Genomic DNA, 25,800 nt, shown 5'->3' on the forward strand with positions numbered 1-25,800 from the left:
AGATCTTAATCATTCTTTTAATAAACAGTTCCAAATTCTTCATATCCAAAATAAACCTTAGGCTATTTTGAATATGACGAATTTGGAATATTTTAGAGACTTAGAATGCAGACACAGTAAAAAAATTCTTGAGAAAGGCATACTGCCGAAACAGCTGTAGTGACATAGTTATAATAAATTTTGTAGAAGTATTGAAAACAAAAGTTTTAGTGGTTTAGTGTTAGATAGCAACTAAATTTTTTTGTAAAATGTGAGATACAGCCGACTGTAGGAAATTCATTTATTTAACGATTTTCTGAAAAAACAATGGTTCAACACGTCTACACAGTGGCGTGCTGGAACTTTTCAAACGGCCCGGTGATTTTATAGAAAAGCGGCCTCCCATCCCCATTTTACCTTCTGTTATAATGATGTTTTACTCGTTAATAGTCAAATAAACAAAAATATAAATTATTTTTAAATCAAACATAAAACTTTGAATTTAATGATTTTTTTTAATTTGCTATATTTTTTTATTTAAGAATAAGCAATCATACAAATAGTAAATGACATGTATGACAATATTTTGTGTAGTAAGGCAGAAACCATAATTTCCTGAATAAATATAATATGAATTTGATGTAATTAAGATAAAACTAAAATAAAATTTTGAGAATTTTTCAGTTGTGTTAAGTTGGAGTTTAGTAAATCAATTATACAAGAAAGTACAAATACAAGTACAGTGCAAATACTTTGATTTAACAATATTTAAAATGTTAATACAACACAATAATCTAAACATTATTTTATAATTTCCGCATTAAAGTAAATTTTTGAGCAAACTCGTAGATTATTTCATCATTTTTAAGCTCATTCAAAGCTTCTTTTTTCTATAGCCACTAGCATAAATGTTTCCAAGTGATCTTGTGTTAAAGTAATTCTTAACCGATTTTTTTATGTATTTCAACGTTGAAAAGCTTCTTTCGCAAGATACTTGTGTCACTGCAAAAGTTAATAAATGCTTATAATATACTATTTAAATTTGGATAAGCACACTGAAGCAAAACAGCGTAACAGTAAGCTATACAATCTTCACACTTTTTAGTACCACATCGAGGTGAAGTTTTCACGATATCAACAACATTGTCATTTGTTACTTCATGTTCATTATCACTTAGATTAATAATAGCATCCTTTATATTTTCTGTAAACTGAGCATATTCATCATTAACTCGATCTTTTAACTCATTTTTTATTCTGCAGAGTAGGTACATACATCGTACATGTTCGAATAAAATTGGAAAACCATAAATATACTTGTAGGCATGAAAATAAATATTTTCTGTAGCAATCTATTTATGTATATAGTCTGATTCAATTACCTACTTAACTTGTATTTTATAATTAAAAAAAATTTAATTAATAACATTAATAACTGGATAAGAAACATAAGGGTAAAATTGAATGCCCACATAAGGGAAATTACAACAAATAGAGTATTAATGAAGGCGAGAATTCCTCGATAGGAAGACGATCAGAGACCACGAAAGCGATAGAATGACAACTTACTGGAGGCACATTGAAAAACAGACAGAGTCATGTCTATACAAAAAAACGAAGAAGAATATTTAGTTACTAGAATTTTTACGCTGATAGTCTCTTCTTTTGCGACATGTACTAATATAAATTATTATTATTCTGAGATAGTGTTATCTAAAACAATAAATCCAACAAAGGGTGCATAGTACTCTACCTTACTATCTTATCACAATTATATGCAAAAAATAAACATATTTTGCTACACCTGCATATTGAAAAAGTGAACCGGATATACAACTGTATTTATGTAGTCAGACGCTATGTGGGTTCTTCTTTTTTGTGTTGAACTTTGAATTTAGTTAACAAATAAATATACAGCGTGTCCCAAAAGTAGCGGAACGGTCGAATATTTCGCGAACTAAACATCGGAGCAAAAAACTGAAATACACATTTTCAATAATTTTTAAAAATCTATCCAATGACACCAAACGCAATCCCCCACTCTACCCCCTGGAGGTGGGGTGGGGGGTAACTTTAAAATCTTAAATAGAAACCGCCAGTTTTTATTGCACATTATGATTCCTTATGTAAAAGTAAACAACTTTTATAAGAGACATTTTTTCGAATTGTGAAAAAACAATTTATTGTAATACCATAGGTAAATTCAACTATTTAGGTATATGTAATGGGAAATAAGCCGCAATTTTACCAAAAAAAAGATTTTATTAACGTTTCGAAGCCCAAACGGGTTTCGTTGTCAAAATACAAAATACAACTAAAATAAACAAAAATGTTGTTGCTAAGTTAAAAAATTCTTCTAATAATTTATTTAATCTGACTCATTTATATTGGCCCTTCAGACGTATATTATACATTTTAAAGTAGGTACAAGACTTTAAAATGATATCTTCAATATTTATGAGTTGCGTTCCTGGGACGACTTTACTAAAAGATAGTTCATTCGATTACATGAAATCAATCCCAACTCAAGAATATCCGTCACAAAAAATATCATAGCATGTGATTTGTCTTTAAAAAGACAACGAAATGCAACGATGACAGTAAAATTCTTGCGTTAGAGATTCCATAGTAAATTTAGAGAATTTTACTGTCATCGTTGCATTTGGTTGTCTTTTTAAAGAAAGATCACATGCTATGATATTTTTTGTGACGGATATTCTTGAGTTGGGATTGATTTCATGTAATCGAATGAACTATCTTTTAGTAAAGTCGTCCCAGGAACGCAACTCATAAATATTGACGATATCATTTTAATGTCTTCTACTTTAAAATGTATAATATACGTCTGAATTGCCAATATAAATGAGTCAGATTAAATAAATTATTAGAAGAATTTTTTTACTTAGCAAAAACATTTTTGTTTATTTTAGTTCTATTTTGTATTTTGACAACGAAACCCGATTTGGGCTTCGAAACGTTAATAACATCTTTTTTTTTTGGTAAAATTGTGGCTTATTTCCCATTATAAATAGTTGAATATAAAAATGCCACAAGGAAATATCTTCAGAACAACACCATAGGTAAATTATAAAAACGCTTTAATATCTCGAGAAATACACTTTCAAATGAAAAACCAAAAAAATTTGTTTAATTTTTTTCAAAAACCTATCGAATAACACCAAACACGACCCTCTACCCCACCCCCTACAGGTGGGGTGGGGGTTAACTTTAAAATGTTAAATGGCAACCTATATTTTTTATAAAAGATTTGGATTAATTATGAAAAATTGAGCAACATTTATTTAAAACAGTTTTTAGAATTGTTGATAGATGGCGCTATAATTGGAAAAAGTCTATTTATTAGCGTCATTTATCAACAATTCTAAAAATGGTTTCGAACAAATGTCGCTTAATTTTTGATGACAAATCCAAATCTGCATTAAAAAATGGGGGTTGCTATTTAAGATTTTAGAGTTACCCCCACCCCGCCTCCAGGTTGTGGAGTGGGGGATCGTGTTTGGTGCCATTCGATAGGTTTTTGAAAAATATTAAATACATATTTTTTTGTTTTTCCTTTTGAAGTGTACTTTTCGAGATATTAGATCGTTTCTATTATTTACCTATGACATCAGGATAAATGATTTTTTTCGATTATAGCGCCATCTATCCATAGTTCAAAAAAATGTCTCGAATAAAAGTTACTTACTTTTACGTAAGGAATCAAAATCTGAAATAAAAACTTGGGGTCTCCATTTAAGGTTTCAAAGTTACCCCCGCCCCACCTCTAGGGGGTGGAGTGGGGGGTCGTGTTTTTGTCATTCGATAGCTTTTTGAAAAGTATTGAAAACGTATTTTTCAGTTTTTCGATACCATGTTTATTTCGAGAAATATTCGACCGTTCCGCTACTTTTGGGACACTCTATATATGTATATACATATAATAAGAGTCTCCCGTTTTATACCGCTGACGCGGCTTTTGGATCATAGCAGGGTATTCTGCTATATCTAGGGCCTACGGTAGTCAAGGAAGGTAACATGGCCAGTGCTACGCTTCAACCCTATTATTACCCCTGATTTTACCCATGGTACTCATTTTTTTCGGGCTGACTCGACCTGGAGCCTATAGACATTTTAAAAATGTTTAGCTGTTCTCGCCGGCGCTGGGTTTCGAACCTTGGCCTAGCTGCATGGAAGTCATACATCTTAAGTCAGACCTGGAAGTATCTAAAAATGAAAATATTTAAATTTACATACAACTTAAAACAATTAAATTAATCAAAAATGAATAACCATTTTCAATTAAATTAATATACAGGGTGAGTGAGGAGGAACGCACCAAACTTTAAGATCGTATAATATACGTAATAATAATTAGAAATAACTCATGTGTAATTATTCGATTTTTATTTGTTTCCGAGATACGGGGTGTTAAAATTTTTCTTACAATCTGACGATTTATTTATTGCTCTAAAACCGGTTGAGGTGTGCAAATGAAATTTAGTGGGTTTTAAGACGTAGTTATTACGCATTTTTTGACATACCATTAAGACTTTATATTCACCATTGGCGCGCGTACGGGTAATGGTCTGAAATTTTTTATAGAAAAAAAAAATAGTACGCCACTGAGATATTTTAAATTAACAATTATTTTTGAATTCTCCGTTCAATTTTTGAAAAACTATTTATCTTCCCGTTTGTTCATACGACGCTTCGTTTTCATGCAAAAAATAAAATATCTTGACGTTTATAAAGTATTCGAAATAAGTTTCTACACATTCATATAGAAACTTCGTCGAATATTTTGTAAGCGTTAAGATGTTTTTTGTTCATGAAAACGAAGCGTCGCATGAAAAAAAGGGAAGATAGATTTTTTGTAGATTTTTTATCACAAATTAAACGAGGAATTCAAGAGATATTTCTAATTTGAGATATATCAGTAGCGTACCATTTTTATTTCTCAAAGTTCATACTGTTACCCGTACGCGCGCCAATGATGAATAAAAAAATCTTAATTGTATGTCAAAAAATTGGCAATAACTACATCTTAAAACCCACCAAATGCAATTGCACACTTCAACCGGTTTTAGAGCAATAAAGAAATCATTAGAGCTGTTTCACATTATAAGAATTTTGAACGTGCGAGGGTTTTCTCGTGCGCTAGTTTTGACGCACCTATCCTTTTCACACAATAAGAATTGAGTCGCACGAAGATAGTTTGCTGTGTTGTTTGGTAAGGTGAGTCGGGGTAAGATCGCACCAAAAAATGTAAACATGAAATTTGTCTGACAATTGTAAAATGAAAATTAGGCATAGAATTATAATAATATGCATACTGTACTTTCAAGACATACTCTATTCATCTACAAGGTTAGATTTATAGTTAACATAACCGTATTACTGAAATATTAAAAATAATAATAGTCAGTGTCCGATCTTATACCTACTTATGGGGCAAGACCGAACAAGAGGTCAAAATTGTACAGAACATTCATTTGTCCTAATAAGGTGGAAGTTCGAATTCCGGTCTTCCCCAATGAGAAAATAAATTGTCTGTGCAAACGATGGCAGTAATTTAGTATTTTATTTAAGTCAGTATATAACAAGAAATAATGTAATGCTTATGAACAAAACTGGACATAAAGGAAAGTCCCATTATATCCCAACTTAAAAAATACAACATTAATAATTTTAGCACAAGTTCATGCCAGAAAATTCAATATTGAAAGTCATATATGAGCCTCGACGATCTTTCTCAGGTTCTTGTAAAATCATTACAATTGTATCTTTCGTTACAGTATCTTCGTCGGGTTGCTCGGGCCAAAAAAACTGGGCACTGTTATGCTTATGTTTTAAGCATTTTACCAGGTATTCATCCTTCAATGTGTTCACCTCGAATAAGGATATATTTTCTGTGGGGCAAGACCGAATAGCTAAATTTAGTTAAAAAAACACACTAAATCTAAGAATATTCACTTCCTAAAATAAGTGTAAGTAAGCACGCTCCAACTTTGGTACCATCCAACTAATCCGTAAAGCAAGCGAAAGCACTACCGGTGACGTGATTTTACGAAGTAATCCGAGTTACAGCGACTGTGGACGGTCTTCCCCCAGATTCGATCTTACCCCGACTCACCTTATATTATTTTTATTTACACTTTCTGGCTGAGGTAAGTACATGATACGATGTCCGATATGTATCATTACGATGTGTCATTACAAATGGCTATTTTTTTTCCATACTTTTGTCCTAATGTACTGTAATGCGTATTTAATTCATTTGCAATTTCTATTTTGTCAATTATTGTTTCTTATGTTTTTAATTAAAAGCCTTAATTTGTTTTTATAATCTTTGTTCTATTAAGTTATTTGTGGGATCTTGGATTAGCTCATCTAATTAGCTCATACAATCTATGTAATAAACTATTCTAAATGCGAAATTTGAACAGCCACAATTGAACTAAAAAATGATTTTATTAACGTTTTGACATCCGATTTGGACGTCGAAACGTTAATAAAATTATTTTTTTAGTTAAATTGTGACTTATTTCCCATTTAGAATAGTTTAATATAAAAATTCCACAAGGAAACAGCTTCAGAACAACATTACAATCTATGTTTTCCATGTACAGAATTTAAAAGACCCTCTGTCATCCATTCATTTTTAAATGTTGTTCCCCTCATTTTAAATGTTGTTTTTAGATAATTTCACACAAGACGTGACCGTCGCCCTACTCCAGTCTTCACCGAGCTGTTTACCCTATAAAACTAAATATAATTTCGTAGAATAAAAGGTATCTATTCTATGGAGCGCAATCAGATTATAGCGTTGTCTTTACTTTATCGTCGAAGAAAGAGAAATAAGAGGAACCGAATTCTTTGGTTCCATCCTATTAACGCACAAAGATACGATTTATATATTTTTATATTCACACATATTGATGGAACACCCTGTAGACTCAACGTTAATTGCTACTATGTAAAATAAAGTTTACTATAATATACTTAGCAGTTTTAATTACTGTTATCAGTAACATATTATTTAATTTTGCTTTACTTATAAAATGTGTTTTTTTCTTTATCACCTAATTCGTCAAATTCACTGTTAAGTGCACGGCTTACACCATTCCAAGCATTTCTCGTCAATATTCTATCTTTATATATTTCTATTATTTTGTCCCAAAGAGCTGGTCTCGCTTCAATTAATGTTATTAATATTTCACTATCGATCTGAGACATCATAATATAAAATATATGCACCTACTTCAAACAGTCACGAAGTGTAAATGAAAATAATGTACCGAACAACCAAAGAAGCTACCCTCGTGCGACTGAACGACAATATCATATGAAATGATGTATTAACTTCACCGAACATTAAAACCACCGTCTAGTGAGAAAGGCTCCATATGATTACATTAGCCACCATTGGAATGTCGTCGTGCGTTCTAACCCTCGCACGTTTAAATTCTTATAATGTAAAAGAGCGCTCAGTTTGTAAGAAAAATTTTAACATCCTTAATCTCGGACACAAATGAAAATCGAATAACAACGTATGAGTTATTTTTAATTAAACAAAATCAATGGAAAAATCCCATTTGAAAAAAATTTGTTTACATTCAAGTATTTTTTCATTTATATTTTTATTTCAAACTATATTAAACTTTCTTCTTTTTTAAACTGTCATCAATGACGTCATTGACTTTACTATGAATAACATTTTTATTAACATAACAATAATAAGAGTTCTTTCTGTAACAGAGAGTTGCCTTTTAGACTTTTACAATAGAATCTAATTTATTATAATTTAAATTCCACTTTAATACAGTTATTAACATCCATTCAGCTTAACTGATAATTTAAATTCATAAACTACAATATTTTTAAATTCATAACCAATACTTGACTACCTGTCTTGTCATGTTACTTCAGTCTGATAAATAAATTGTCATCTCCTATACTCTTGTTGGTCTGTGTCCATTGAACTGGGAAGAACCACACGTTATTATCGAGCAGTGAATCATGTTGCCCTTTGAGCACTCTTAAATTTATCTTTTAACATCGACTTAGAGTCGCTACTAACATCAGTTTTTCAACATGTAAATCATATTTCTCGATGTCACCTATTCTATAAGGTTGCTAGTTTCATATACTAAGCAGAACGTAAGATTTATCCACAGTTTTTCTTTAACTAGTCATCACTTTAACCTTTTGCATTCATTCTAACTTGGAAATACTTCGTTTTAGGCACTGAAGATCGGATCTAGATCGGAAACGTTTTGCGAATCCTTTTGGATGACTTTTTAATAGTTTTTCAATAAACTTTTTATACCTTTATACAAACGAAGTTTTTACTTGTTCTGTATCACTCTCCCTGTATAATTTAATATCATAATACATGCTAACATCTTAATGTATTGAATAAACTGTAACCTCCTAACGGTATGCATGTTAAATCTTGAAAACAACAACTAGTATCAAAGAGGTTTTTTTCTTTGTTAAAAATCAACGGTGGGTATCAGACTGTGGCACGAGCCATAGCAAGGAACTGCATAAATTAATACACATAATATATATTATATTACTTGGATAAAGGATGTATAGACATTTCTAAAAGATATAGGCCTGGATCCCGCGTACCAAAGAAGTTGATACATAGCAAGTTGAAAATTTGTTGTTAATAGCTTAACGGTGTCTAGTCGGACACACTTTCATGTATGGGGACACTGGAAAAAAGGAAGTTTTAATTGTGGAACAGTTTAAAAATTTGGAACGTCATACTACGAAAAAGTCCCATGTATTTTGTCGGACAGAACTTTTAATTGATTTGATACCCTTTTATTAAACTCTCATGCAAAAATCAGACTGGCATTTGTCACCAACTGGGCGTTATAATAAGACTGACACGTGGAATATCTCAAATGACAGGAATTATGTTGGTGATAAATAGCAGTCTGATTTTTGCATGAGAGTTTAATGAAAGGGTAACAAATCAATGGGAAGTTCTGTCCGACAAAATACATGGGACGTTTTTGTATTATGACGTTCCAAATTTTTAACCCGTTCCACAATTAAAATTTCCCCTGTTCCAGTGTTCCCGTACATCAAATTTTATCCGACTAGACACCGTTAAGCTATTAACAAAAATGTTCAGCTTGCTATTAATCAACTTTTTTTTGGTAAGCGGGATCCAGGCCTATAGTGGCATTATTTAAATGTAACTTTGCGTTCAGTTGATATTTAATAAGTTTGACCTAATGTCATTAGTCCAGAAAACCACTGCGCATCCGCTAGAAAAAATATTCCGATTCGGATTTTTTGCACAATATTACTCAAAAAGGACCCCTTTTAACAAATTTGCATGTTGCCAGGACCAAAAGTGGGTCAAAAATTTTTTATACGTTTTTTTTTTCCTAAAATTATTTTTTTTTGGATGGAACAAAGTTTTTTTAGGGTTTTTGGATCATTCCAAAAAGAAAAGGTCTTTAGTGACTTTTCTCTAAAGTTGATAGTTTTTGACATATAAGCGATTAAAAATTGAAAAATTTCGAAATCGGTCATTTTTAACCTTCAAAGACTATGTAAAAAACTTAAAATTTGAATGTTGCCAAGGTAGGTAGATATTCTTTAAACATCGATTGGTGAAATCCCGAAGAGTTTTTTGCAATACAGCATACATAACTCCTTTGTTTTTTAATTTCTAATCACGCGTGCGCGACACTATTTTCCACCGTTGCATGTGTATACAGTATGGTGCAAATGGAAGGAATAAATTCGTTATTTCGTAAACCGGCGACTTAAAGGAAAAAACCCGAAAGAGGTCGATTTTTATTTTTAAGTTATGATATTGTGGCATATATGGTATTATAGTGACGTTAACCGTCTGGGCGTTATGACGTAATCGATGATTTTTTTAAATGAGAATAGGGGTCGTGTGGTAGCTCATTTGAAAGGTTCTTCAATTATCTATTCAGTAGTGTAAACATTTACATACTTATACAGGGTGTCCATAAATATACAGGGTGTCCAAAAAATTTTTATTAAATTAAATTATTATTTGACAAAAAAAGAAGTAGAAGGAGCTTCTTGACCCGAGAAGCTAGCACCTGCTAAGGGTCCCTTGTCCAGGGTTACGGATGAAGTCCAGAACGGCATCCAAGGCGACGAAGACTACTTTTTGGTACGGCGAAGGTGGCGGAGCTGGCAACCCTTGATTTTAGGGATAGTATAAGATCAGGGTAGGTGGGACTCTCTAGCTGTAGTGGAAGCAACTCGCATAGGAGAAGGATACCCCGATGTAAAATCCCTGGCCCTCCAGGTTGGGGGTTTTGGCACCGAGCTAACTCCTCGGTACTTATAAAACACGTACAATGTTAAAAAGCCTAACCAAAGCTTCGGAGCATAAGATTGGAAACACAGTAGACGAAAACTGCAAAGAAAACGGTTAATAAATTGTTGTACATGGAATGTGCAAGGTATCTCCCGAAAAACACCAGAAATCATGTCAGAACTCAAAAATGCAGAGACAGATATCGCGGTGCTTATGAAAACTCAAAAGAAGGGTAGTGGTTTCGAAAAGTGGGGTCACTATGACCTGTTCTCTAGTGGAGTAACTAAAGACCAAAGAGAACAACAAGGAGTTGCTATTGCTATTCGCAAATCTTTAAGAATATATATTACCTCTTGGGAAGCAATTAATCAGAGGTTTATAAAAATGAACATCACGATAAAAGGAAAGGGAATAGCCATACTAGGAGTATATGGCATTAATGAGGACGCATCTAGGGAGATCATACTTCTAGGAGACTTCAATAGCAGAGTTGGACGGGAATTGAACAACAAAGTGGTAGGAGCACACGGTGAAAATACCAGAAACGATAATGGAACCAGATTAATATCAACATGCACACAAAATAACTTAAAAATATTAAATGCATTTTATCCACAACGTGATATACATAAGTACACCTGGATACAACAGACCAGAAATCTGAAATATATAATAGATTATAGCGTTGTAAGACAGAGAACTACAATTAAAATACAAGATGTGCGAGCAGCCAGAGGGCACCATGTGGCACCGATCATCATCTTCTAAAAGTTAAAGCGGTACTCCCAAACAGATATGAAAAAGAAAAAGAGCACATCGAGTCAAATCAGTTAATAAAACAAGTACGGTACAATCTATACAGTCTAAACCATGAGAGTGTAAAGCTATTGTATAAAAAACGTTTAGACGAAAAATTAGAAAGTGGTAATTTTGAAAATACCGAAGAACACTACGAACACATCAAAAAGTCCATTCATTTGGCAGCAGAAGAACCACTGGGGAAATGTGACAAAAACCATAAAGGAATAAAACCGTACTGGTGGGATGAAGAAGTAGAAAAGGAAATTACAGATAAACGTCGGAAATACCAAACGTTCCTATCAACAAAAACAGACAACGATAAAATAATTTAAAAAGAAGCCCAAGCCAAAGTAAGAAAGAAGATAACTCAAAAAAAGAACGAATCATGGGAAAAGAACTGCCAAAAAATCAACACTTACATAGGAGGTAGAAGAAGCACAGAGAGTTGGAGATTAATTAAAAATATGAGAACTAATAAAAAAAAAAGGTTATATCACCAATAACAACGGAAAAATGGGAAGAATATTTCAAAAAATTACTAACAGAACAAAGACCAGAATTTGTTAACATAGAAGACAACACGATAGGTATACATATAAATTCATCACCATTACAAATAAGTAAATCAGAGATGGAAGAAATAACCAAATCCCTGAAAAATGGAAAATTCCCCGGTCCTGGTGACATCCCTGCAGAATTAGTGAAAGCCGGCACAGACAAACTCCAAGAACAGCTAAGAAAACTCTTCCAATATTCCAATAGAAAGGCACTCCGCCGAAACAGCTGTAGTCACTTAGATATAATAAATTTTGTGGAAGTATAGAAAACAAACGTTTTCAGTTTTTTATTGTTAGATAAAATGAACTTCCATCAAGTAACGGTCGAATCCATCAATTCTTCCAATATTGCTCAAATGGTGCCGAATTACCAAAAGAATGGAAATTATCTATCATGTCAACAATCCACAAAAAGGGCAGCAAGGATCAATGTGAAAATTACAGAGGAATTGCGGTAAACAGCAAAATAAGTAGGATGTATGGGAAACTTATTAAGAACAAAATAGAAAATGACTATAGAGATTACGAAGCAGAGGAGCAAGCTGGCTTTAGAGCTGGGCGGTCCACAGTAGACCTACTGTACTCTATTACGCAAGTTATTGAGAAAAAAACAGCCGTCAATAAAGAAGTTCACCTGGTATACGTAGACTTAAAAAAGCATATGACAGTGTGCCTCTCAGCAAACTATGGTCAACCCTACATCAAACCAACATTAAACATGGTCTTATCAAAGCAGTCCAAAGTCTGTATAATGGAACGACTGCAAAAATTAAAACTGGAACCCTTTTACCCTTTTTAAAATTTATCTGGAACAAGCACTCAAGCTGTGGAAAAGAAAATGTAATGGCATGGAAATCCCTCTCAATGACGACACAACACTATACACTTTATGTTTCGCTGATGACCAAATTCTGTTTGCTCAAGATCATGACGACTTAAGCTACATGACGCGGAAGCTAATAGAAGAATAAAACAAATGGGGTCTCGAAGTCAACATTAAGAAAACTGAAGCCATGTGTATTGGAGGAACAAAGCAGTCCATTACATTAGATGATGGGGTAGAAATTAAACACTGCGATCAATACAAGTACCTGGGCATGAAGATAACTCAAGATGGAACACTCAACGCTGCTATAAAAGACAGAAACATACAGGGTAGAAAAGCCATATCCATGATGAACGGCATTCTGTGGGACCAGACAATATCTAAAGCGAACAAACAGCTCATATACAATAGCATACTTAAAAGTATAATCACATATGGCAGTGAAGTTTGGCCACTGAAACAAAGAGCTTAGAAAATGTTACTAGTAACAGAAATGGACTTCTGGAGAAGAGCAGCAGGCAAATCAAAAAGAGATCGGATACCGAACGAGAGAATACGAGAAATGATGGGAGTAACACATACAATAATTGATGACATAAAAACAAAACAACTGGTATGGTACGACCATGTACAGAGAATGCCAGATGACAGGATCCCTAAACAGATTTTGGCATGGACACCACAAGGGAGAAGAAAAAGAGGAAGGCCGAGAAGAAGCTGGAGGGAGGGAATTGAAAAAGAACTAGAGGAAAGAGAAATCCCTCCAGGCCTATGGTTAAACAGAGAAGAATGGCGGTTAGGAGTCGGAAGGCGTCGGAGAACGCTGTAAACCGATAGTAGTAGTAGTAGAAGTAGAAGGACACCCTGTATAAATAATTATATAAATGTTTATATTACTGAATAGATAATTGAAGAAGCTTTCAAATGAGCTAACACACGACCCCTATTCTCATTTGAAAAAATCATCGATTACGTCATCACGCCCAGCTGGATGAAGTCACTAGTATACCATATATGCCACAATATCATAACTTAAAAATAAAAATCGACCTGTTTCGGGATTTTTCCTTCGCCGGTCTACGAAATAACGAATTTATTCCTTTCATTTGCACCATACTGTTGGTAGAAAATAGTGTCGCGCACGCTTCATTAGCAATTAAAAACAAAGGAGTTTTGAATATTGTATTGCAAAAAACTCTTCGGGATTTCATCAGTCGATGTTTAAAGAATATCCACCTACCTTGGAAACATCCAAATTTTTAGTTTTTCACATAGTTTTTGACGGTTAAAAATGGCCAATTTCGCAATTTTTCAATTTTTAATCGCTTACCTATATGTCAAAAACTATCAACTTTAGAGAAATGTCACTAAAGATCTTTTCTGTTTGGAATTATCCAAAAAACCTAAAAAAACTTTGTTCCATGCAAAGAACAATAATTTTAAGAAAAAAAAAACAAAAAAAAACTTTCAAAAAATTTTTGATCCACTTTTGGTCCTGGCAAAATGCAAATTTGTTAAAAGTAAGATTGAGCAAGATTGTGCAAAAAATCCGAATCGGAATATTTTTCTTAGCGGATGCGCAGTGGCTTTCTGGACTACATTATTTTAATTAAAACAGGCTTTAAATTTTTCGTATTAAATTTTTCCATTTCATGATTTCGTATGTACGTACCTACATGTTTTAATTTAGATTTATTCGACAGTCGAATATTTCCCGAAATGAACGTCAGATCGAAAAATTGAAATGAACGTCAGATCGAAAAATTGAAAAATACGTGTTCAATATTTTTCAAAATTGTGTCGTATGACACTAAACACGACTCGACATTCCACCACCTGAAGGTGTGCTGGGGGTAACTTTAAAATCTTAAGTAGGGAACCCTATTTTTTATAGCAGATTTGAATTCCTTATGTAAAATAAGTAACTTTTATTTGAGATATTTTTTTCGAATTAGATATAATATATTCGCTATAATCAGAAAAAAAAACGATTTATCCTTATACACTAGGAAAATTATGGAAACGGTCTAGTATCTCGAGAAATATTCTTTTAAATGAAAAACTGAAAAACACTTGTCGAATATTTTCCAAAAATATATCGTATCCACACAACAATTTATATACCAAACATAACCCCCCACCGTACGCCCTATGGGTGGGATGGGGGATAACTTTGAAATCTTTAATAAGAACCTTCATACGAGTAATCTCGTAACAATATACTAATATTTTACTATTTTCTAGCCCCTGTTGAATCCGAATTGGATCTCGTATTACTCAGCAGTGATGCCTTAGTCAAATGTATGGCAAGTGGAATTTCACCTATGCCAGAAGTTGACTTTTCTCTTCTAAGCGAGTAAGTATTTAGTTTAATATATGTACAGTAGGGTGGAGCGAAAAAATGAAAGTTAAAATCTTGTTTCGCAATACCCGCCAAAAGTTGCCTATTGATAAGTAAAAAGCACTTGCAAAATATGAACAAATTCGAACAACTGCTTGGGCCCTCTACCAACGCTTGTTTTTCTCCAAAAATGAAAAAAATCGTTTGTTTTGAGCAAGGCAAAAAATTTATAATTTGTTTCCTAATTAATTAATTTGCATACTACGCCTATGGAATACATAACTACGATCATTTTCTAAATAGACCCTACGATCGTGCCGTTGCCAAGGAAACAACACCGTAGCTAAGTAAGGCGGGAGGGCGGTCTTATTGTTATGATGCAGAATCATCTGATCATCTGATTCTGCCTTCATACGATTTTAATATTCGAACGCGTTACATGGTGTCTGTTATTTGTGTTTAGTAAGTACGAAGTGCCACTATTTAACCTATTTTTGGATATTTTGGTGTTTATATTAGACTTTCGTTTCATTATTAATTCACAAGTGACATTTGAAGAATTACAGCGATTATCCTGCCTAGCAACAGGTATTATTTTTTTTAATGCTCTGTTTTGCAATATTAGTAGAATATTTTAATTACAGCGTTGGTAATAATGGCTGACGGTGTGACTGGAAGAGTTGTAACCAGAAGTACAAGTGAATGTCCCATTTTTGGTGCCCCTTCAGAACTTAAAAGTACCGTTTTGCCAACTATTGGAGACACTATAAAAGGTTATTTGTATATTAAACATAAATTAATCCATGAACGATCCGGCCAAGAGCCAAGCGTTTCGGAAATATCCAAACAGTTAGGACATCAAATATAAGAAATTTGGCAAAGAGCTTCGATTCCCACAGTATCACACGAACGCATCCGTCAACTGATTGGTAAGCATTATAATACATATCGTAGCCTTATCAGATATCCACAAAAAAAACGTAATGAAAACTACACCATAAAAGTAAAAACTTTTAAACACGAATCAACGAAGCTGTTTGATATCGCAGCCTGTAAATGCCCAATAATTACTTCTTGTTGTTGTGTCAAGTCACGTAAGGTTCCAACTGAAGAACGGTCTTTCCTTTTGGACCAGAGATCAAATAGAAGAATGGGGATTGGAACTGTCGATATAATTGAGACTAATAAATTAAGAAAGAAACTTGAAAGACAAAAAGCAGAAATCGAACGTGAAGAACGCTTTCGTCAATGGCAAGAAGGGGACTGTAGTCAAAGTGCTAAAATAATGGATGATAGTATTGACGATGGTAATGAGGGTCAATTTATTAACATTGTTGCAGTTCCAGAACTCAAAAAAAGTAGTAATGATACATTCTCTGCAACAGAGCCATCAACATCAGAAGTTGGACAAATGAGGTTCACACTTCCAACACTCTCACGGGTCTGTGACCAATATGGTATTTCTAATAGATGTGCTGCAGCAATTGCTTCAGCAACGTTACAGGACATCGGTATTGTAACAATGGATGATTGTTCTAAAGTTGTTGATAGAAGCAAGGTTCGAAGAGAGCGCCAGAAAACACGTGCTTTACTCAAAAATTTGCAAACTGGAAGTGGAGGAGGCTTGAAAAGTATATTTTTTTATGGCAGAAAGGACAAAACGCTCTCACAGGAAATAGTTGGCGGCAGATATCATAAAAGAACGATCAGCGAAGAACATATATCTATGATAGAAGAACCAAATTCTCTTTATTTGGGCCATGTGACGCCGAGTTCTGGAACTGGGAAGCACATAGCGACAGCAATCTATGATTTTTGTATTAAAAATGGATTAAACTTCAACGAAGTTTTAGCTGTTGGGTGTGATGGTACAGCCACAAATACCGGAAGAAAAAACGGTGTCATTGCGAATTTACAGAATAAATTGGGACGTCCTTTGCAATGGTTAATCTGCCTACTGCATGCGAATGAGCTGCCTCTGCGTCACTTATTCGCATTCCTTGATGGTGCAACAAGCGGTCCTCGTGAGTATTCGGGACCTATAGGTAAATTGCTTGAAAACTGCGAGGCACTGCCGCCTGTACAATTTGAGGCAATTACTTGCATTGTGCCCGAATTGGAATATAGTGATCTGAGTACCGACCAGAAATACATGTACGAAATATGTCTTGCAATTTCGGCTGGTCAGTGCTCCTTAAATCTAAGTACTCGCAATCCAGGAAAACTATCACACGCTAGATGGCTTACAGCCGCAAACAGAATGCTAAGACTTTATATTGCAACCGAAAGTCCATCTGCAAATTAAAAAATTCTGGCTGAGTACATAGTAAAGGTATATGCCCCAGTTTGGTTCCAGATAAAGAAAGAACCTTCGTGCGCGAATGGAGCAAGGCATATATTTAAGATAATATCATCATCTCGTTATTTAAGTGATGATCTTAAAAATATTATTGATCCTGTCATTCAACGGAATGCTTATTATTGCCACCCCGAAAACGTGCTATTAGCCATGCTAACTGATGAACGAAGGTATATCAGAGAACTAGCTTTGCGTAGAATTTTGAAAGCTAGAGAAATGGTCTCTGTTCCCACAGAAGTCAGAGAATTCCATATTCCACAACTGAACTTCCATGTCTTAGACTACATTGATGTTATCAACTGGCAGACGTGTGAAGTAACCCCACCTCCAATTTTAGCTGGCGTTTTGAATCAAACACTCCAACAATGCATCAATAATACCGAGGCAGATTTGGACTTCGTTCAGTTCCCCTGTCATACTCAGGCAGTGGAACGGTGTGTTAAGATGGTGACTGAGGCGTCTATGTCGGTGATTGGTGAATCGGCTAGAGATGGCTTTATAAGAGCAAAAATTAAATCTAGGAGCATCATGCCCTCCTTCGAAACGAAAAAAGATTATAAGGTGATGTAGTGATTGAATGGTGGCTATAACTGACTATAATGACTATTACAGCTCTTTATTTAAAAAGTATTATTGTTCAAATGTCCGTCTCTGCTGTGTTTGTATGGTTTTTTAGTATAATAATAAATCCTTTTTCTACTTTACTTTTTATCTTATATGACATATATTATGTAATAGTTCCAAATTGAAACTTTGGAAACATATTAAATGCCCTAATACCATTTCAACGGGCGGTAGAGGGCCAAACATGTTAAAATATTTCAAAACATCATTTACCTTTTATTTTTAGGATAATATAAGGTAACTTTTTGCGGGTATGGCAAAGTGAAATTTTGAAAAAAAAATTATTACTCCTTTAAGGGATGGTAGAGGGCCCAAGATGTTAAAATAATTCAAAACATCATTTACCTTTTATTTTTAGGATACTATAAGGCAACTTTTTGCGGGTATTGCAAAGTGCAATTTTGAAAAAAAAAATTATTACCCCTTTAAGGGATGGTAGAGGGCCAAAGATGTTAAAATAATTAAAAACATCATTTACCTTTTATTTTTAGGATATTATAAGGCAACTTTTTGCGGGTATTGCAAAATGAAATTTTGAAAAAAAAATATATATCTCATTTTCACTCCACCCTAATGTACAGCTGGTTCCAAAAAAAACTGATAAGACTCTTAAAGCGTATTTTGTAGAAAATTGAGCAGTGTACTTTCTTCTTCTTCTTCTTTTTGGTTTTGATCTCGCTGCAAGGCAATTACAAGCACGATTTATAGGCGATCTTGATGTAGTCTGGCTCTAAGCCATATCAAAATCGCTGACTATGTTCTTGTAAAGAGCTTTTGATGAGGTGTGATATAATGAATATGAGTTTAATTATATTTAATTTATTATATTTTGAAGGATAAATACTTATTATTTACATACTGTCACTGTTACTGCCAAATCTTAAAATTGGTCAGATAACTGCAACCTCAAAAAATGGCTGTTTGTTTGTTTATTTTATTATTTGTCTGTCATAATAAATATAATATAATGTCAGACCAATCATACACTGCTCAAAATGTTCAAATCTTACTAAGAGTCGTATCAGTTTTTTTAGGAACCAGCTGTACAGTAACCGTCACCCTACTAGACACATAGAAATAATGAGCTGTTACAGTTCTGTACCCTCCACTTAGTGCAATGTTTATTTTTATATCTAGTGACGTTTAGAACGTCAGAAAATGTGCAGAAACTAAATATTAACATAGAAAGTTTTAACAGAAAATATCAGCTGCATTTGACTCTTATAGGTTGCCATTTTGTTAAAATTGTAAAAGTTTTAAAGTATTGTAATATTCTTGGTGTTTGAATAAAGTTATTTTAAAGCAGAGTAACAATATTATTAATCATTTTAAATAGTTTCTTGACAGTAACATGACAGAGATGAAAGTCACATATGAGAACGGACCGGATTAGCCCATAAGCATAGGAATTAGGTACCTACCCATGTGTCTAGTAGCGTGGCGTTTACTGTATTTGTATATACATAAACTGTAGTATTATATTGAGGCTGCAGTTTTTATTTTAAAGGGCAGGACAAAAGAAACTCTGATATCAACTTTGGTTAATATCAAGCTTTTCCAAAATTTATTTGCTTTATCCAGATACCTATGCTAAAATAAGTTTCTAATTATTTTGTCAGTAAATACAATGAAATTAAGACGAAAAAACGTTGTATAAAAGAAGCGTATAAACTTATAACGTGCTGTTAGTCATCAAAACATAAATAAATAATTTTTTCTATGGATGCTATACAATGTGCAACTTACATACATTCAAAACGATCAATTTCTCATGCAGTGAGAAAAGTCGGCCATTGCAGTGATAAATATTTTTTCCACCTACCTCTACCGAAAGTATACTTTTCCGGACCTGATTTTAGGGAGCAAAGTTGTACATTTCCTCCCTAGGAAGGAAAAGTAAAAGTGACGTCATGGTATTTCATTCATGAAATATAACTTATTGACGCCCTGTATAATATCTATTTTCTATTACGTAAGTATCTATACATTTTAACGTTTATTTATAAAACACCCTGTATTTTGCAGAATGGTAAAAAACAGTAAATTGTTATTTTGATTTAACAATGTTTACATTAATTATTTGACTTATATTTGACAGTTGACAGTTATGTTGTACCTACTTGTTAGTTTTAGTTCTAATAAATTTTGTTGGTTTGTTACATAAATAAATTAAGTAAAAATGAAAAAATGACTTGTTATTTGAGGAAGGTGGAAAAACCATATGCATAACATGGGAGTAAAGTGCCTTTTCCTCCCTTGAATGATTACTGCCCGACGCGTAGCGGAGGGAGGAAACTTTATTCTCGGGAGGAAAAGTAACACTTTCCTCCCTTGTTATACAAATAGCTATTTCTCACGGGTTCTCCTACGGTTTTCCATATATGATCGCCGTTTCCATGGTAACATGCACAATACAAACACAATTAATGTTGTCAAATAAAATGTGTTGAAGCAAAACTTACCAGGAACTACCTTTCAAAACTGTTCGAAAATAACTGTTAATTAGAATTTTAAATGAATAACGTAAGTATATAAATTTTAAGACTATTAAATACCTACATGTATATATATTTTATTTCAATTTATACATATAATATACCTAAAATCACCTAAATTATTTAATTTTGAAGTTTGAACTCTTGACAAAACCGTATCCATAGAATAAGTAGAGTGTATTGTTCAAGCAATCTATATAGTGTAATAGGTAAGATTTGTAGCTTTCTTTGGGTTGTTCTTCTTTAATATTAGGCCGGCAGCTGGTGTTTTCTGGTAATTAAATATGTATTTAAAAATATTTATTTATACTTAGGTAAATACCGTTAACCTTTAACTACACGCGCTGGTGTATTTTGTACGCCAGATATAAGAATTCTACTGCAAATATATTTAAAAATTTAATTTTTGACCTTGTTTACCTCTCTAACCTATCACTGGAATGTGCTTTACAATTTGGTTTTAGTTTCGTTATAATCGGCGTTCTGGGAAGATCGTAATTTACAGTTTTTTATTTATTGTTTCGGGTGGTGGACAATATACGCCACCATTATATTAATATAAGTAGTAATATAAGTGCATATTTCAATTGTTTTTTAGTCATTATGGCACAAAATATATTTTTCTTTATAAACAATACTTTTTCTCCTGTAAAAAATCACATTTCAAAAAAATTTTTGTTATTAATTTTATTTATCATGGAATCCAGTCATTCCATGATTCCAGTTATAAATCCCAATTGGCTTACTGAGAATGAACTCCAAGTATTCACTGATGCCGAATAAGGTTCATAAAAAACAACTAAGTGTATTTTTTCAAAAAAAAAACAAATCCGGTGTTTTAAGGGTATTTTCTTGTGGCGTATAAAGTACGCCACGCGTGTAGTTATGTTCTAACTTAGTTAAAGGTAGTTAAAGGTTAAAGCAGGACATAATATTGTATGTGTTAAAATTAATTTTATCAATTTTTTAATAACATTTAACCTCACAGAGACCTCCCTCTTACCGCATGCTTGCATTAATAACTGATGTAGAATAGCTTTTATAATTAATTTTGTTATTGTTAGAATTACTGCTACTAAAAGAACTTTATAAAAACACAGTTCGATCTAAAATTACTTTAGGTACCTATACAGTTCAAAACTTTTAAAATTCAGCACAAAATGCAAGCATGTCCCCGCTCTTTTTTTATTAAAAATACAAAATCTAAAAATATTTTTTTAACCGAGTCTTTTCATTAGTACACTTATGCTTGGAAAATGAATTTCACAACACAACAATTAAAATACTGATACACTTAACTCATTTTCTCCTTGTTCCGTATTTTCTTCGTCACTATCATCGCCCAATTCAATAATAAATTTATTTCCACCATTAATGTGGAAGTGCCCAATCTTCTTATAATATTCTTCCACTTTGATCACTTTGGCGATTCTTTTCTGCCAGTCTACTTTGGTAATATTGGCTACTTCTTTTTTAATTATCTCAATTACCTTTTTGTTAAATTTAGGAAATTTATTTGAACGCCTTATACTTGGTTTTAATTGTCCCCAAATTAACTCAATAGGATTGAAAACACAAAAGTAGGGGGGAAGTCTCAATATAGTGTGTCTATGCTTTTCGACAATACTCTCTAGAGCGTATAATTTTCTAAATTGCTTCGTGTGTAGAACTTCAATAAGTTGTTTTTTTGTGTAAAAATCTTCGAAATACAAATCATTTTCCATTAAAAAATTTTGCAGGTCAGCTTTCTTTGAAAATGTATTTGGTATTTTAGTGAGCTGTCGGGAATGATAGGAAGCGTTGTCAAGCACTATTACGCTGTTTTTCTCCAAGTTTGGGATCAGCGAGTTTTCAAACCAATCTTCAAAAATGTCAGCTTCCATATTCTTGTGGTAGTCAACGTTACAATCTTCCATTTTCTTCCCACATAATTTTAAAGCATTCGGAACCCATCCCTCACTTCCTCCGCAATGTACAATAATTAGTCGCGAGCCTTTATTTGCAGGCATTTCTGGTATGCACATGCTTGAACCATCTGTCCATCCTTTCTTTACTGTATCGTGGGTATCATACCAAGTTTCATCTAAATAATAAATTCTCCTATTTTCTTGCCTATATTTAGTAATTTCTTCTAGGTACATATTACGTCTGTTGACTATTCTTTGGCTTTCCATAATTGCTTGACGTTTATTTATTTTTTTGAACTTAAAGCCCATTTTTTTTTATCCAATTTTGAAGAGTTTTCTCACAGCAGTTCATATTTCGTCCGGTTGTTTCCAATTTCTTTCTCATTATTTCTATTGTAGGTATTCCATTGCTTTTGTAGCAGTCGTATATTGTGGTTTTCAATAGTTTTACCAGTGAAGGATTTAAAGGTCTTGAAAATTTGTAGTCACATCGTTTCTTGCGATGATAGGGTTCATTTTTAACTATGTATTTTATATACAGTAGAAAGTGGAATTTCTGTTAAACTCAGAGGTGGCTTGTGCCAATAGTGTTTCATCGAAGCCGAATTTCGTAGGTAGATTTTTGTATACATTCAAACATACTTGCTGTGTTTCTGCATTTAAATGCATTCGAATCTTCTTTACGAGCTCTTTTTTTTAGTAATTACATTCACACTAGCACTGGCAATTTCTACAATATCAGCGTTATCGTACGCGATATTTACATTATCCCACGGGCGCCATATCACTATTCACATTAATTAAATTACAATAATCAAATTCACTCTCCAAACGAAATACTAAACCAATATTCAAAATAATTACAGCAAACAAAACACTCGTATCACTTAACACACGTACACTCCAGTACTAATACACTGCTAGGCTACCGAACTAAAACTAATGTTTTGCACGAAACTTGTGAATAGATATGCGGGAGGTCTGGCCGTAAAAACACAGATGCTTTCAAAGGGCCGCTTCTTAAACGTTTGACCTAACATCTATACTTGAAGAATATCATGTTTCACCGGCTTAAAGCTATTCTACAGTATTTTTTACTTGAACAATACAACACATGACAAAATGACATATTTCTCCCTCGCTTGATTTGCATCCCTCGGCTCGTGCCAACAAACTTCTGCGCTCGTGAGAAATATGTCTTTTTCTCACTTGTTGTACAATATACTATAGTTTGAAATTAACTTGTCAAGAAACACTCATATCTGTTTCTTTTATTTTATGTCGTTAATAACTAATTTTCGATTGTTAATTGTCTGCGCCCTTTAAATTATAGAATTAATGGATATACTTATGCCTAAATGCACAAAACTAAAGGACCGAAGTTTTTTTATTTTTATTTTAGTATTTTAGTAAAATTACGAAGTACGAAATAATTTTAAGTGACAAAAATTTATTTTTATGTTATGATTTTAGAAATGGGACCAAAATCGACCTTACCGAAACTGTCGAGATGGACGACGACAGTGAGGGATATTATAACATAACTGCAACTCACAATTTTGCATCGTACAACCATACTTTAACAGGTCCCACTAAATTCATTTGTAATGTTAGCATTCCGGGCACTTCGTACTTCTTGACTAAGGAAATAACTCACCAGGGAAGTAAGTATCTTGTTGTAATTTTATTTGTGTCAATTTAAATATTTGTTGTCTCTGTTTGTCCCGAAAATAGTATGGGTATAATGATAAATCAAACAAAAATAGACAGACTACAAGAGAAAAAGACAAAATGGATTACATTATATTTTTAAAACTTTAGTCACGATCACATGCACGCCAATAGTTTCTTCTTCTTCTAGTTCCATGACCGTTATCGATCGCTGGATATCATATTGGCTACCATATTCGCTATCGTGCCTTTATTGACAGCAGCTCTGAATAATGGTATAGTAGATTTTCCATACTATTGCCTTACAATTTTGGGAGATTCAGCATCCAAGGTCTTCAAATAGTCATTTTTCCAGGGTTTGTGTGTATGATACCAGTTAGGTTAGGCCGATATCCTCTTTACTGGCCATCATATATTTATTTTTGTTAATGTTTATCGACAGTTTCCAACTTCTTAATTCTGTATCAACTACAGTATGCGGCAAAATAAACAGTACTGAAATTAATATTGAAATGCCTATGATTTTATCTATTTAGTGTACATGATATAGCCTTACAAATATTATTTACGACGACGTTTTCGATACAGGTGTTAAAGATACCATCTGGTACGAAAAGATCTCGAATTTTAGTCCACAATTCTAGAATGTCAGATGATTGATCAGTCTGCTCTCTTAACCATCCCCCATAGGTACGCATCAGGTGGCGTTAGGTCCGATTAGTGGCGACCTCTAAAAATCATCGCCCAGTATTCGAAGAGACTTCCTGGTCGTGTGACAGGTTGCCCTCTCCTGCTGAAACCATTATTAATTTTAAGATTGGCATCTGTCGCCTTCTTTATTAATCTGTTTCGTTCATTCTAGTTACCAAACCAATTAAGTTTTTTCTTTTTTCAATTTTTTTCTGTATTGGTTCCTGTCTTAGCACGTTTCTGATGTTTTCGTTCCTTTCCCTGGCCAGATTCGTCTTTACAGCTATTTTTCTCAGTGCTTCATTTCTGTTTCATCCATGCAGGGTTATGATGCCAAAGAACAAAAAAAAAGAAGACTCTTTTAATTATGCTATAATATTTCCGATTTCTTTAATTCTAGCTTTGATTTTTTGCCCATCTTAACCATATTTGGTAATTTTTACTTTCTGTAAGTTTGGATTAGATAACCTTATTAATTTACGCGTTCAAAGTGATTTTGAAATCTAATTGGACCATTATTCGGTTAATAACACTTTCTTTTGAAATAAAAATGTATACCATTTTTTTTTCAGTTGCAATGCGAAGGCAAAACAATCTAACTTTTCAATTAGAATACGGAGCGCAGTTCAGTCCTCTCAATCTCGATTTTCGGCTCTTATTGGAGCCTCATCGGAGAGAACGTAGGCACTGTTCTCCATATCCTAAATGACCAGTATCGAGAGTTTTTCCCACCCATTGCATCCAAAGTGAAGGTATTAGGTAACTAGCGTCATCTGGCAATTGAAAGATGAAGTAGTTTTCAATCCTAATAGCAAAATTAATAATATTGAAAATATTAAAAACATTACTAAAAGATTTTTAAATTGAAAACTTATTGGTACACTTTCCTGGTTCCTCCAAGGCTTCTACAATTTGCAAGCACATGGATGCTGCAGTGAAGACAAAGGGAAGGAATTCTACACTATGCAATTCACATCCCCCCGTCTGCAGCTTGGTAAAGTTCCAACGGAAAATGCAACTGGTTACTCTACGGAGTAATACGACTATAAAATAAAAATGTATACCATTTTTATTTAGTTGCAATGCGAAGGCAAAACAATCTTTCTTTTCAATTAGAATACGGAGCGCAGTCCAGTCCTCTGAATCGCGATTTTCAGCTCTTATTGGAGCCCCATCGGAGAGAACGTAGGCACTATTGTAGAAGCCTTGGAGGTGTCACCAGG

General features: G+C 33.4%; 2 protein-coding genes across 4 annotated transcripts in view; both read left to right on the forward strand.

Annotated features, from left to right (window-relative positions):
- Positions 1–25,800, forward strand: part of LOC114339249 (uncharacterized) — a 154,158-nt gene that overhangs the window by 104,714 nt on the left and 23,644 nt on the right. For 2 of the 3 annotated variants that reach the window (XM_028289871.2, XM_028289874.2), the window contains exons 4-5: positions 14,735–14,846; positions 23,690–23,880. In XM_028289871.2, coding sequence (XP_028145672.1) covers positions 14,735–14,846; positions 23,690–23,880 — 303 coding nt within the window. Of the gene's footprint in view, positions 1–14,734; positions 14,847–23,689; positions 23,881–25,149; positions 25,302–25,800 lie in introns of those variants that run through there. The other variant, XM_028289872.2, reaches the window with a different exon arrangement.
- LOC126892123 (uncharacterized) lies at positions 14,892–17,449 on the forward strand. Its single transcript, XM_050661597.1, has 2 exons — positions 14,892–15,419; positions 15,476–17,449. Exon 2 carries the CDS (start codon positions 15,982–15,984, stop codon positions 17,134–17,136), a length of 1,155 nt encoding a protein of 384 aa, XP_050517554.1. The 5' UTR covers positions 14,892–15,419; positions 15,476–15,981; the 3' UTR covers positions 17,137–17,449.

Source organism: Diabrotica virgifera, chromosome 9, assembly GCF_917563875.1.
Source record: "Diabrotica virgifera virgifera chromosome 9, PGI_DIABVI_V3a".
NCBI classification, from domain to species: domain Eukaryota; kingdom Metazoa; phylum Arthropoda; class Insecta; order Coleoptera; family Chrysomelidae; genus Diabrotica; species Diabrotica virgifera.